The 15635-nt window shown below is 45.3% G+C and overlaps 1 protein-coding gene across 8 annotated transcripts in view; it reads left to right on the top strand.

Moving 5' to 3' along the window:
* pitpnm2 (phosphatidylinositol transfer protein, membrane-associated 2) overlaps nt 1-15635 on the top strand; it is a 139113-nt gene that overhangs the window by 95541 nt on the left and 27937 nt on the right. For all 8 annotated transcript variants that reach the window (XM_078421691.1, XM_078421683.1, XM_078421688.1 and 5 more), the window contains 3 exons: nt 9701-9945; nt 11539-11728; nt 15114-15233. In XM_078421691.1, the coding sequence (XP_078277817.1) occupies nt 9701-9945; nt 11539-11728; nt 15114-15233 (555 nt within the window). The remainder of the gene's footprint in view (nt 1-9700; nt 9946-11538; nt 11729-15113; nt 15234-15635) is intronic.

Consider the following 15635-nt stretch of genomic DNA (forward strand, 5'->3'; position numbering starts at 1 on the left):
TGTCCAATCCCTTAATAATCTGAAATGTTTCAATAAGATCACTTACTCACAGCAAAGAATCTTTCCCTTTGTCATGTTGCCTTTGATTTTCTTACCAATCACATTTAATCTGTGTTTTCAGATTCCTGTACCTTCCACCTAAGACTAAAAAAAAACATTTAAATTATAATGTTTTATTTTTAATTGTCTACTGTATATCGTGTTTTTAACCTTGCAAGCAAAGCACCAAGGCAAATTCCTTGTATGTATACATACTTGGCTAATACATTTTTATTCATTCATTCAAAGGGAATGGTTTCAGTCTGTCACCCCATCTTGATTACTCATTTTGAACATCTCAATCATCTCTCTCAAACTTCTCTGCTGTAAGGACAGCTGTCCAAGTTCTTTAATTTTTCTCCATAACAGAATTCCCTCCTGTCTTCACATTGTTACTAAGGTGCAGTGGTTAGAATTGTACCATTTCAGTTGTGACCAAACCTGTGTTTTGTAACGGTTCATGATGACTCAACTTGCACACCAGGCCTCTATATCTGGTGCTCAATGTTGCTTCTGCTTTTTGAACCATTGCCCTTTAATGATTTGGTCACAATAATCCACTGTCATTGTGGAGGTGAACGATTAACAATTGCACCGACTTGTACAAACAACTGTGTTCAGTAAAATAATTCACAATGCTGCTGCCACATAAACAGCATTTGTGTGTTGGTGTCTATCAATTTCATTGCTTTCCATTTACAGTTGTGATAACAAAGAGAGCAGATTAGCCTATTGAGAATCTTTGTTATATTATAATGTACTTCCAACAAAACTCTATTCATGCTTCCCCTGCCTGGTCTGTATTTTCATGCAGATGCACAGCCCTCTTAAAAATAAGAGAGTCAGTACCACAATACCAAAGATTACAGTTACACGTTTTCTGGCAGTAAGTAAATTAAAGCTGTGGATTCAGTGCCCTTACTTCTTCCTGAGTGTGTTGATTTCAACAACATACTAATGTTTAGCTTCCGTGCTGTAACGAGAAGGAAGCTTGAGTGAGACTATATTTCCTTGCAAGCAGGTTTTGAATAATATGTGTGATCGGCTTGATTAACATGAATGTCCCCCCCCCCCCCCCCCTTGTTCCACTGAATGCATTAGGATGTGATTGAATAGGAGACAGACAGCTAGCACCTTACAATCCATTGCCCAAATGTGAGCCAGTGAGTGTGCATCTGCTCATGAACTGGAGAATCCAGACTCCATAATCCCATGCACATATTCTGATGGGATTACTAGATACAGACTGACTTTTCTTGTCTCCTACAATCAGCCAACAATTACTGCCTTCGATGATATGAATCTACACAAAGAGCAGTCATAGACTTGCACTGCATGAATTTGAGGTGATATTACCTTGTACTTTAAGTACTTGACATCTTGACATACTGGAGAGCCGGTGACGTGTCACGGGGGAAATGAGTCTCTTGCTGTGATAAATTCCAGGGAGTGGTCGCAATGGTCTACACCGGCCGGGAGGAGAAGCATCATTGCTGAATTTGCAAGTTTTCATTTTAAACTAGCAAACGTCTTTGAACTATCACACATTGATATCCATATAACGTAATACTCTCAAAGATGCAACTGCAAGGGTATTACTCAAAAACAACTTTCTACCAATTATTTATCTTGCTTTTATAGCATCTATGTGAACTTGACACAATTCATCTGTTTCATCTTCCAACATTCTTGCCATGGGTGGTTTAGTGACATGCCTTCATATTTCCCAGCATCAGGCTTTGTCTTGTTCTTTGATTGTTGTATGCCAAGCAGTAATTGGCAAAGACTTCCATTGCTCCTCCATTTAGTATTATTCCCATTTTATTGTGCACTGCCCTATTCATTTAGTTTCCTTCAACCAAGGCACAAAATTACAGATGAACAAAACCCTAATCTCCACGGAAATGCCCCTCTCTCCTCCAGGGCAACTTCACCCATCTAACCACACCGCCATTACAACAAACTGATCTAACGAAGCTGTGGATTATGTTTGTTTCCTTCTCTTCCTTTCCCTGACCATAAGGAGTTTGTTTGATGAAAGTAATATCCTGAACTGATTAAACAAACAGAATATGCTGGAAACATGCAACGGGTCTGGCAGCATCTGTGGAAATAGAAATAGAGATATAGTTTCAGACTGAAGTGGAACAAAGATAAGAGATAATGTTAGGTTGCAAAGAAGGATGTGGAGGGAAATGTAGGGCAAAAAGAATATGCGTGAGAGGGCGAGACCAGGTTGCCAGGGATACTTTGTGGTCGATAGGTTAACATGCAGGAAAAATGCTCCACATGTTGGGGGAGTCCAGAACCAGGGGTCAAGAGTTTGAGAATAAGGGGTCGGCCATTTAAGACTGAGATGAGGAAAAACTTTTTCACCCAGAGAGTTGTGAATCTGTGGAATTCTTTGCCATAGAAGACAGTGAAGGCCAATTCACTGGATGTGTTCAAGAGAGAGTTAGATTTAGCTCTTAGAGCTAACGGAATCAAGGGATATGGGGAGGATGCAGGAACGGGGTACTGATTTTGGATGATCAGCCATGATCACATTGAATGATGGTGGTAGCTCGAAGGGCCGAATGGCCTCCTCCTGCATCGATTTTCTATGTAACAGGGACAGGCAGAGAGTGACTTTACAGGCAAAGAAATGTGAGATGTTCCAACTACAGGGGTGTCAGATCAAGCCAGGAGTAGGCACCTTGGGTTACGCTCTGTCTCCTCCTCCTTGGCACGGCACGGCAGTAGGCACGGCACGGCAGTAGGCACGGCACGGCAGTAGGCACGGCAGTAGGCACGGCACGGCAGTAGGCACGGCACGGCAGTAGGCACGGCAGTAGGCACGGCACGGCAGTAGGCACGACAGTAGGCACGGCACGGCACGGCAGTCGGCACGGCAGTAGGCACGGCACGACAGTAGGCACGGCACGACAGTAGGCACGGCACGGCAGTAGGCACGGCAGTAGGCACGGCACGGCAGTAGGCACGGCACGACAGTAGGCACGGCACGGCAGTAGGCACGGCACGGCAGTCGGCACGGCAGTAGGCACGGCACGGCAGTAGGCACGGCACGGCAGTAGGCACGGCACGGCAGTAGGCACGGCACGACAGTAGGCACGGCACGGCAGTAGGCACGGCAGTAGGCACGGCACGACAGTAGGCACGGCACGACAGTAGGCACGGCACGGCAGTAGGCACGGCAGTAGGCACGGCACGACAGTAGGCACGGCACGACAGTAGGCACGGCACGGCAGTAGGCACGGCACGGCAGTAGGCACGGCACGGCAGTAGGCACGGCACGGCAGTAGGCACGACAGTAGGCACGGCACGGCAGTAGGCACGGCAGTAGGCACAGCAGTAGGCACGGCACGACAGTAGGCACGGCACGACAGTAGGCACGGCAGTAGGCACGGCACGGCAGTAGGCACGGCACCTTGGGTTACGCTCTTGTCCCCAGGTCCTACCTTCCACACCAACTTCTGCCGATCATCCTTCAGCTTCACAATTCACCACCAGACATAGCTTCCCCTCTTCTCCTATGCATCAGTCCCTATGTCCCTCCTTGGGCCATACGATGGGCCCACAAACCACTATCTGTCCCACGGCACTACTGTCTGTTTGCCCCTTCCTTTCCCACCATCCTTCTCGATGGATGAAGCACTCCTGGGTGAAGCAACACTTTTTTTGAACTATTTCCAATCTGTTACATTTATATTGTCAATGAAAGTAAGTGCAGAGTTGGTGGGTGTTTTGCAGAGCACCTGTGCTAAGTCCCCATGCCATTCTCACTCTGTCTGCAGCCTGCAATGTTATAAGAAGATTCAATGTAAGCTCCACCTGGTGGTTGGACATTCTCCATCTGTCAGTATGGGAGCTGGCCCTTTCTGCTGTAACACAGCCAGCTATCTGATACCCATCTCTCTCTCCATTACAAGGCCACAGCCTGCATTCCACGACATTTTATATTCCTTTGTCAGAAAGAGCACACTCTGTGCCAGCACCCCGTATCTCGACAGCAACCCTGGCCTTGCCCTATCGCAAATATTCCTGTCTAGCTCCCTCACCTTCTCTGCAATGTACAGATCACTTGTTTTCTCTCTCTTTCTCAGTACTCAGTATCTCTTCCCACAGATGCTGTGTGACCGACTGGGTAATTCCAGCGTTATCTGGGTTTTATGTTCAATTTCCAGCATCTGCAGTTAATTTATTTCCATGTTTTAAATATATAGTTGCTTTCCTTTTCATGTCCTTATATGTTGATTACTTTTCTTTAAAATGCTATGTCCTGTGTAAGTTTACTCACCTGCAGAATATTTATCTTTAATCATTGTAGAGAAGCTTGCAGAATACATTTCAATTGTTTGCTAGGTTAACACAGGAAAATCATTTATATACGTGTCTCATTAATCATCATAAGGTCATAAGTGATAGGAGTAGAATTAGGCCATTCGGCCCATCAAGTCCACGCCATTCAATCATGGCTGATCTATCTCTCCCTCCTAACCCCATTCTCCTGCCTTCTCCCCATAACCTCTGACACCTGTACTCATCAAGAATCTATCTCTCTCTGCCTTAAATATATCCACTAACTTTGCCTCCACAGCCGTCTGTGGCAAAGAATTCCATAGAATCACCACCCTCTGACTAAATAAATTCCTCCTCATAGACAATAGACAATAGGTGCAGGAGTAGGCCATTCAGCCCTTCGAGCCAGCACCGCCATTCAATGCGATCATGGCTGATCACTATCAATCAGTACCCCGTTCCTGCCTTCTCCCCATACCCCCTCACTCCGCTATCCTTAAGAGCTCTATCCAGCTCTCTCTTGAAAGCATCCAACGAACTGGCCTCCACTGCCTTCTGAGGCAGAGAATTCCACACCTTCACCACCCTCTGACTGAAAAAGTTCTTCCTCATCTCCGTTCTAAATGGCCTACCCCTTATTCTCAAACTGTGGCCCCTTGTTCTGGACTCCCCCAACATTGGGAACATGTTATCTGCCTCTAATGTGTCCAATCCCCTAATTATCTTATATGTTTCAATAAGATCCCCCCTCATCCTTCTAAATTCCAGTGTATACAAGCCCAATCGCTCCAGCCTTTCAACATACGACAGTCCCGCCATTCCGGGAATTAATCTAGTGAACCTACGCTGCACGCCCTCCATAGCAAGAATATCCTTCCTCAAATTTGGAGACCAAAACTGCACACAGTACTCCAGGTGCGGTCTCACCAGGGCCCGGTACAACTGTAGAAGGACCTCTTTGCTCCTATACTCAACTCCTCTTGTTACGAAGGCCAACATTCCATTGGCTTTCTTCACTGCCTGCTGAACCTGCATGCTTCCTTTCATTGACTGATGCACTAGGACACCCAGATCTCGTTGAACTCCCCCTCCTCCTAACTTGACACCATTCAGATAATAATCTGCCTTTCTATTCTTACTTCCAAAGTGAATAACCTCACACTTATCTACATTAAACTGCATCTGCCATGTATCCGCCCACTCACACAACCTGTCCAGGTCACCCTGCAGCCTTATTGCATCTTCCTCACAATTCACACTACCCCCCAACTTAGTATCATCTGCAAATTTGCTAATGGTACTTTTAATCCCTTCGTCTAAGTCATTAATGTATATCGTAAATAGCTGGGGTCCCAGCACCGAACCTTGCGGTACCCCACTGGTCACTGCCTGCCATTCCGAAAGGGACCCATTTATCCCCACTCTTTGCTTTCTGTCTGTTAACCAATTTTCTATCCATGTCAGTACCCTACCCCCAATACCATGTGCCCTAATTTTGCCCACTAATCTCCTATGTGGGACCTTGTCGAAGGCTTTCTGAAAGTCGAGGTACACCACATCCACTGACTCTCCCTTGTCAATTTTCCTAGTTACATCCTCAAAAAATTCCAGTAGATTTGTCAAGCATGATTTCCCCTTCGTAAATCCATGCTGACTCGGAACGATCCCGTTACTGCTATCCAAATGCTCAGCAATTTCGTCTTTTATAATTGACTCCAGCATTTTCCCCACCACTGATGTCAGACTAACTGGTCTATAATTACCCGTTTTCTCTCTCCCTCCTTTCTTAAAAAGTGGGATAACATTTGCTATTCTCCAATCCACAGGAACTGATCCTGAATCTATAGAACATTGAAAAATGATCTCCAATGCTTCCACTATTTCTAGAGCCACCTCCTTAAGTACTCTGGGATGCAGACCATCAGGCCCTGGGGATTTATCAGCCTTCAGTCCCATCAGTCTACCCAAAACCATTTCCTGCCTAATGTGGATTTCCTTCAGTTCCTCCATCACCCTAGGTTCTCCAGCCCCTAGAACATTTGGGAGATTGTGTGTATCTTCCTCAGTGAAGACAGATCCAAAGTAACGGTTTAACTCGTCTGCCATTTCTTTGTTCCCCATAATAAATTCCCCTGCTTCTGTCTTCAAGGGACCCACATTTGCCTTGACTATTTTTTTCCTCTTCACGTACCTAAAAAAACTTTTGCTATCCTCCTTTATATTATTGGCTAGTTTACCCTCGTACCTCATCTTTTCTCCTCGTATTGCCTTTTTAGTTAACTTTTGTTGCTCTTTAAAAGAGTCCCAATCCTCTGTCTTCCCACTCTTCTTTGCTATGTTATACTTCCTCTCCTTAATTTTTATGCTGTCCCTGACTTCCCTTGTCAGCCACAGGTGTCTCTTACTCCCCTTAGAGTCTTTCCACCTCTTTGGAATAAATTGATCCTGCAACCTCTGCATTATTCCCAGGAATACCTGCCATTGCTGTTCTACCGTCTTCCCTGCTAGGGCCTCCTTCCAATCAATTTTGGCCAGCTCCCGCCTCATGCCTCTGTAATCCCCTTTGCTATACTGTAATACCGACACTTCCGATTTTCCCTTCTGCCTTTCCATTTGCAGAGTAAAACTTATCATGTTGTGATCACTGCCTCCTAATGGTTCTTTTACCTCTAGTCCCCTTATCAGATCAGGATCATTACACAACACTAAATCCAGAATTGCCTTCTCCCTGGTAGGCTCCAGTACAAGCTGTTCTAAGAATCCATCTCGAAGGCACTCTACAAACTCTCTTTCCTGGGGTCCATTTCCAACCTGATTTTCCCAGTCTACCTGCATGTTGAAATCTCCCATAACCACCGTAGCATTACATTTTTGACACGCCAATTTTATCTCCTGATTTAACTTGCACCCTAAGTCGAGGCTACTGTTTGGGGGCCTATAGATAACTCCCATTAGGGTCTTTTTACCCTTACAATTTCTCATTTCTATCCATACTGATTCAACATCTCCTGATTCTATGTCACCCCTTGCAAGGGAATGAATATCATTCCTTACCATCAGAGCAACCCCACCCCCTCTGCCCACCTGTCTGTCTTTTCTATACGTTGTGTACCCCTGAATATTCAGTTCCCAGCCCTGGTCCTCTTGTAGCCATGTCTCAGTGATCCCTACAACATCATACTTGCCCATGACTAACTGAGCCTCAAGCTCATCCACTTTATTTTTTATACTACGCGCATTTAAGTACAACACTTTAACTTCTGTATTTACCTCCCCTCTCACATCGTTCACAATTGGCCCTGCCCTTAATTTCTTTTCCGCTCTAGAACTTCTGTTCCCATTCTTCCGAGAGTCTTTTGCAATATCTCCTGTATTCCCTTTTACCTCATCTTCATATTCACAATTTGTTAACCCCTCCCCCCCACTACTTAGTTTAAAGCCACAGGTGTCACACTAGCAAACCTGCCTGCCAGAATGTTTGTCCCCCTGCTGTTAAGATGCAACCCGTCCCTTTTGTACAAGTCACCCCTAGCCCAGAAGAGATCCCAGTGGTCCAGAAATCTAAATCCCTGCTCTCTGCACCAGTCCCTCAGCCATAAATTCATACCCTCTATCTCTCTGTTCCTGGCCTCACCAGCACGAGGTACCGGTAGCAGTCCAGAGATAACTACCTTCGACGTCCTACTTCTCAGCGTTTTTCCCAACTCTCTAAACTCCCGCTGTAGCACCTCCTTCCTCTTCCGCCCGACGTCATTCGTGCCCACGTGCACAACGACTTCAGGTTGATCGCCTTCCCTCGCTAGGATTTTCTGAAGCCGGTCTGTGATGTGTTGAACCCTGGCACCAGGGAGGCAACAGACCATCCTCAAGTCCCTCCTGCTGCCACAGAATCTTCTGTCCGTCCCTCGGACTATGGAGTCACCGACCACTACGGCTCTTCCAGACTTCGGTCTCCCCTGTCGTGTATCCTTGCCAACAGGTCCGCCACTCGGACTGGAAACGTCTTCTGCCCCGACAGTTCCCAAGAGGGTATACCTATTTGCAATAGGCACAGCCACTGGGGTCTCCTGTAGTCCACGTCCACTCCCCCCGGAAACAGTCTCCCACCTTCGCTCGACCTGGACCCTTGGCGTGACAGCCTCACAATAGGTCCTGTTGAGGAAACTCTCGCATTCCCGGATGGCCCTGAGGTCATCCAACTGCCTCTCCAACTCCACCACACGTCCCTTCAGGAGCTGCACCTGGACACAGTTCTTGCAGGTGTAGCTCCCAGAAGCTCCCGCGACGTCCCTGTCTTCCCACATCCTGCAGGAAACACACCGCACCAACTTTTCCGCCATCACCTTGTGCCTATAACCAGCTCTGGCTTAAAACAATTGTATCCTCCTCACCTCAGCCTCCTCGCCGAAGACTCGCAGCCAAAGACTCGCACTTTTCTCACTGGGCTCCCGGACTTTTCAAATTGACTACTACTTCCTTTTGGCGCTCTTTTTAAACTGCCTGTTGAACTGTGATTAGCACTTACTTTACTGCTCAGCCAACGGGCGTCCTTGCTCTGCTCCCGGACTTTTCATCTCCTTCCTAAAAGAACATCCATTAATTCTATGACCTCTAGTCCTAGACTCTCCCACTAATGGAAACATCCTCTCGATCCAAGCCTTTCACTATTCTGTATGATCCCCTCTCATTCTTCTAAACGCTAAATTAGAGTGTGGTATGAATGAGGTTTAAGCATGCAACAAATAAATGAGTAGACTTTAGTTGTATGGAGCTGTGCTTCTCATAGACACACCTTTGTGCGTGACGCCAAGGGGCTTTTTGGACTGCAGGTTTATCCTAGGCATGATCCAACTGAGGTGTTTCAGAGTGTGATTTATTTCACAGTTATCAGGAAATCATATCCAGATCTTTACTGTGCTTTCTTCATCTTAAATATTTAAAATAAGATTATTAGATCTGGGCGGGCTTTTGATATCTATCAGATGCTGTCTCTTTCTTTCAAATAACTCTGATCTTCTGCCATCGTTTCATAGTCTTGCAGTATTGAAGGAGATCTAAGCTATTAACGTAAACCTGTTCACTTGTTATTAAAGAAGCTCTTTGATGTTGATCACAGTTTTCTGCTATGCTGAAATAAACTCCAGGAATATGTCCCCCTTACACATTGATCACTAGTGTATAGTTTATACTTTCTTGGTGAGTATTTTAGATCAAAGTGTTTTATCAATGTGAAAGGAACTGAAAGTGAACTGGAGGAAAACATACTTTCACAATTTTATCAGATTTTGCTGATTTTTAATCAGTGATAATTGAAAGAATGGGACACTTGTTAGTGTTGTAACTTGTTGCTTTGCTGTCTTAGGATGAAGCATCTTTGCACACCATAAGGTCTTGCAAGATTCACATGCTTGTGATCATTCTGCATGGTGGCAACATCCTGGACCCAGGCAGTGGAGACCAGACCTCCAAACAGGCGGATGTCAACACCATCACGGCGGTCTTTGAGACGGTGATGAGGGTGCACTTCCCTGCCGGGCTGGGCCACATTGCTGTGAAGCTGGTTCCCTGCCCGGCCATCTGCTCAGAAGCCTTGTCACTGGTGTCCAAGTGAGTGTTGCAGCTGTTGTGTGCAGGGATCTGATGGGCCATTGTATACACCATCATTGCCAGCTCGTAAACATCCACTTCCTCCTTCAATCTGCCACACTTTACAAAATGCATTGACATTGTATAAATGTTTATATTAAACAGGGTTGTTTAGATTCTGTTTCCTGATACTTAGAATCTGTTGTTACACAGAAGAGTTTTTGTAAGCTCTTGTTCATATTTCTAATTAAATGATTGAATGTGTTGATTTGTACAAAACAGAACAAATTATCATCTACAATATTTGCCTTTTGGGTATGGTAGCCAATCACTTATGCTTTTAATGGTTCAGACTAAGAAATGCTAATACCACATCAGCTTTATGCTGCACCTTCTCAATGCGTCCGTGCGTTATCTCCTGCCATGGTTGTCTACCTTGGTCCAGTGTGGTGAACGTGTTATCCAGGGGCACTTGCCAATCCCTTGCTGTCAATGGCCAGTTTGAGTTTCTCCAGACCTTGTCACAGCCTTGGGCCAAGCAGAGACCAGCGAGTTAAACAGAGAGGCATTGCAGGGGAGCTGTGAGCCTGCTCTGTACTCAATGCATCATGATGATCATCTCTCTCAACACCATACTCCAGTTCTTTCCCCATACCCGTTGGTACCTGTGGTGTTTAGACCTGTATTTATCACCTTGTTAAATGGATTCAGCACCCTGGGTCCACGGTAACAAATTCACAGCTTCAGTGAGCAAAGCCCACCTTTCCATGCCAGCCCTTATGTTCATCTACACTGATCCCACTTGCTCACATTAAGTCCATATCTTGTTATGCCTTGCCAATTCAAGTGACTGCCTAAATGCTTCTTAACTGTATTAATTGTATCAGATCCTTCCTGCTGGAATGGCAGTGCGTTCTAGATATTAACCATCCCCTGTGTATAAACATACCCCACAGATCCTCTTTAAAACTCCTCACCTTTAATCTATGCCCCTTGTTTTTGATACCCCGGTTGCAGGAGAAAGATTTTGACCATCTGCCCTGTCTGTTCCCCAGTCAGTCTGGTATCAAGCAGCTGTGCTCGTGACAGTCAGAGGCATTCCCATCGCCGAATGTCCCAGCATCAGCATCCCTCAGTCATCACTGACCGAAACAGCAACTAAACACCTTATCAGAGGCTGGCCATCCAGTTGTCACCTCCTGATATCCAAAGACCATCTCACCACTTACAAGATACAAGTCGGTAGTGTGATGGGGTACTGTTCACTTGCTTGGATGGGTGCAGATCAACATCTCTTGGGATGTTTGACAACTTCAGCAAGCAGCCCACCAACTGCATCTTGCAGTGACAGTGTGCAGGTGAAAGCAGCTCAGGTACCAGGAAAGCAGCACGCAGCTTGAACTGAAGGTTGGATCTTTTGAAACTACTGGTGCCATGGGCATCCAGGGAAGAGGGTACCATGTTTGTTTTTGAAATGAAAAATATCCTCAGCATATTCCATTTTAATGGAATTGTCTTGTTAGCTGAACAACCATCAATCAATAAAGTAACATGTCAGTTTGTTTCAGACATTGTTGTAGCTTCTGTCTTTTCAGAGAACTTTTGCTCTTCCAGCCTCAACCCCATAAGCTATGACGAAAGCTGTTTATCAAACAGCCAGGACCACATTCCACTGGCGGCACTCCCTCTGTTGGCCACAGTGTCACCCCAATATCAGGAGGCAGTGGCCACAGTTATCTGCAGAGCAAATCAGGTCTACAGTGATTTCATCAAATCCCAGGAAGGAATCTCCTTCAATGGCCAGGTAAGTAGATATCTCCAGCTGTGGGAAAGGGAAAGCTGCTTAAAGGTGAGAGGCGAAAGAATTATTAGGAACCTGAAGGGCAACGTTTTCATTCAGAAGGTGGTGGGTGTATGAAACGAGCTGCCAGAGGGGGTAGTTGAGGCCGGTACTATAAAAACATTAAAAAAACATTTGGACAGGTACATTAATAAGAAAGGCCATAATTTTGATTAGTGCGAGTGTCTGGGGTAATGGGGAGAAGGCACGAGAATGGGGTTGAGAGGGAAAGATAGATCATGATTGAATGGTGGAATAGAAGATGGGCCGAATGGCTAAATTCTGCTCCTAAAACTGATGAACGTATGAACGCAGGCAGGTTGGACTAGTGTGGATGGGGCATCTTGGTTGGCATGTGCATGTTGGGCCATGGGTCCTGTTTCCATGTTGTATGACTCCATGACTCCTGTATCTAATTGGCTAGCTCATTGTTTTATGTCCCTGTTCGGTGGAAAGGAAAGAATAATAATTTGAAAGAGCCGTGGTTTTCCAGGGAAATTGGACACTTGGTTCGGAAAAAGAGGGAGATATACAATAAATATAAGCGGCAGGGAGTAAATGAGGTTTTTGAGGAATATAAAGAATGTAAAAGGAATCTTAAAAAGGAAATTAGAAAAGCGAAAAAAAGATATGAGGCTGCTTTGGCAAGTAATGTAAAAGTAAACCCCAAGGGGTTCTACAGATATGTCAATAGCAAAAGGATAGTGAGGGATAAAATTGGTCCATTAGAGAGTCAGAGTGGACAGCTATGTGCTGAGCCGGAAGAAATGGGGGAGATATTAAACAATTTCTTTTCTTCGGTATTTACCGAGGAGGATATTGAATTATGTGAGGTAAGCGAAACAAGTAGAGTAGTGATGGAAATTAGGAGGATTAAAGAAGAGGAGGTACGGACACTTTTGAAGAATATAAAAGTGGATAAGTCTCCAGGTCCTGATAGGATATTCCCTAGGACATTGAGGGAAGTTAGTGCAGAAATAGCAGGGGCTATGACGGAAATATTTCAAACGTCATTAGAAACAGGGAAGGTGCCGGAAGATTGGCGCATTGCGCATGTTGTGCCTTTGTTTAAAAAAGGTTCTAAAAGTAAACCTAGCAATTATAGACCTATTAGTTTGACGTCTGTGGTGGGAAAATTAATGGAAAAGATACTTAGGGACAATATATATAATTATTTGGATAATCAAGGCCTGATTAGAAACAGTCAACATGGATTTGTGCCTGGAAGGTCATGTTTGACTAATCTTCTTGAATTTTTTGAAGAGGTTACCAGGGAAATTGATAAGGGCAAGGCTGTGGATGTTGTCTATATGGACTTCAGTAAGGCATTTGACAAGGTTCCACATGGAAGGTTGATTAAGAAGGTTAAATCGTTGGGTATTAATGGTGAGGTTGCAAGATGGATTCAACAATGGCTGAATGGGAGATACCAGAGGGTAATGGTTGACAATTGTATGTCAGGTTGGAGGCCAGTGTCTAGTGGAGTGCCCCAAGGATCTGTGTTGGGTCCACTGTTGTTTGTCATTTACATTAATGATCTGGATGATGGTGTGGCAAATTGGATTAGTAAATATGCAGATGATACTAAGATAGGTGGAGTAGTTGATAGTGAGGTAGATTTTCAAAGTCTACAGAGAGACTTGGGCCTTTTGGAAGGGTGGGCTGAAAGATGGCAGATGGAGTTTAATGCTGATAAGTGTGAGGTGCTGCATTTTGGTAGGACAAATCAAAATAGGACGTACAGGGTAAATGGTAGGGAATTGAGGAATGCAGTGGAACAGAGGGATCTGGGAATAACTGTGCATTGTTCCCTGAAGGTGGAATCTCATGTGGATAGGGTGGTGAAGAAGGCGTTTGGTATGCTTGCCTTTATAAATCAGAGCATCGAGTATAGAAGTTGGGATGTAATGTTGAAATTGTACAGGGCATTGGTGAGGCCGAATCTGGAGTATGGTGTGCAGTTCTGGTCGCCAAATTATAGGAAGGATGTCGACAAAATGGAGAGGGTACAGAGGAGATTTACTAGAATGTTGCCTGGGTTTCAGCACTTAGGCTACAGAGAGAGGTTGAATAGGTTGGGTCTTTATTCTTTGGAGCGTAGAAGGTTGAGGGGGGACTTGATAGAGGTTTTTAAAATTTTGAGAGGGACGGACAGAGTTGACGTGGGTAGGCTTTTCCCTTTGAGAGTGGGGAAGATTCCAACAAGGGGACATAGCTTCAGAATTGAGGGACAAAGGTTTAGGGGTAACATGAGGGGGAACTTCTTTACTCAGAGGGTTGTGGCTGTATGGAATGGGCTTCCGGTGGAAGTGGTGGAGGCTGGCTCGATTTTATTATTTAAGAGTAAATTGGATAGGTATATGGATAGGAGGGGATTGGAGGGTTATGGTCTGAGTGCAGGTAGATGAGACTAGGTCAGGGAGAATGGTCGGCGTGGACTGGTAGGGCCGGACAGGCCTGTTTCCATGCTGTAGTTGTTATATGTTATATATGTTATTGTGGACCAGCCTACCATGCAGTAGCTAGGCCGAGGCCTCGTTACAGTCTGTGTAGACAACGTCTACCACACTGCCCTCGTCAATCCTCTTGCTCACCTCTTCAAACAAAAATGCAACCACGCACAAAACTGTAATGACCAGGCCTAAACAGTCCTTGCATTTCCTAATGCAAAATAATCCTTTCCATTAACCTTCCCACCACTGATGTTAGGCTCATCTGCCTCTAGTTCCCTGGCTTATCCCTGGTGCCCTTCTTAAATAAAGGCACAGCAATAGCTAACCTCGCCTGTGGTACAGAAATCTCTGCCAGGACCTCTATACTCTCCTTACTACCCCTAACATTCCAGGATATACCTGTGGCAGACACAGAGTGCTGGAGTAACTCAGCAGGGACAGGCAGCATCTCTGGAGAGAAGGAATGGGTGACGTTTCGGGTCGAGACCCTTCTATGACTGGTCAGGTTTTACCTGCCCTTTGTGCATTTCAGGAGCTGCAAAACACCTCCTTTGTAATGTTGATATGCTGTCCCTCCTGAACACACTCACTACCTCTCCTCCACTTTGTCATCCACACAAAGAAAAGGACCCGAAACCTCACCCATTCCTTCTCTCCAGAGATGTTGCCTGTCCCGCTGAGTTACTCCAGCATTTTGTGTGTACCGTAGAAAGGGAATAATGCAATGAATTCATCTGAACAATCTTGCAATCAGAGGCATTGAAAAAACTGAACTTCGTTGTACCAGCTGTGCTGTTTCCAATCGACAAAATACATTTTGGAAGTGATGAGAAAGATATTGCAGTTTTCTATTCATCCTGTTGATTGTGGGCTTGGTCTGTGCGCGTCCACTGCAGGTGTGTTTGATTGGAGACTGTGTTGGAGGGATCCTGGGCTTCGATGCCCTGTGTTTCAGCAACCAGACCGTGTCTGAGAGCCAGAATAGCAGCCGGAGAGGCAGCGTGCTGAGTGTGCAGGTAACGCCAACCCTGCTTCCCCCACAATGCTCACTCTCTATCCCCTCGCCTTGATCCCATTGAGAGATTTCCATAACGGATCAAAAATTAAATCTTAAGCTCAGATGTGATAGGAGTAGAATTAGGCCATTCGACCCATCAAGTCTATACTCCGCCATTCAATCATGGCTGATCTATCTCTCCCTCCTAACATTCTCCTGCCTTCTCCCCATAACCTCTGACATCCGCACTAATCAAGAATCTATCTATCTCTGCCTTAAAAATATTAATTGACTTGGCCTCCACAGCTTTCTGTGGCAAAGAATTCCACAGATTCACCACCCTCTGACTAAAGACATTTCTCTTCATCTCCTTCCTAAAAGAACGTCCTTTAATTCTGAGGCTGTGACCTCTAGTTCTAGA

The sequence above is a fragment of the Rhinoraja longicauda genome, chromosome 25 (assembly GCF_053455715.1).
Source record: "Rhinoraja longicauda isolate Sanriku21f chromosome 25, sRhiLon1.1, whole genome shotgun sequence".
Classification (NCBI taxonomy): Eukaryota; Metazoa; Chordata; class Chondrichthyes; order Rajiformes; family Arhynchobatidae; genus Rhinoraja; species Rhinoraja longicauda.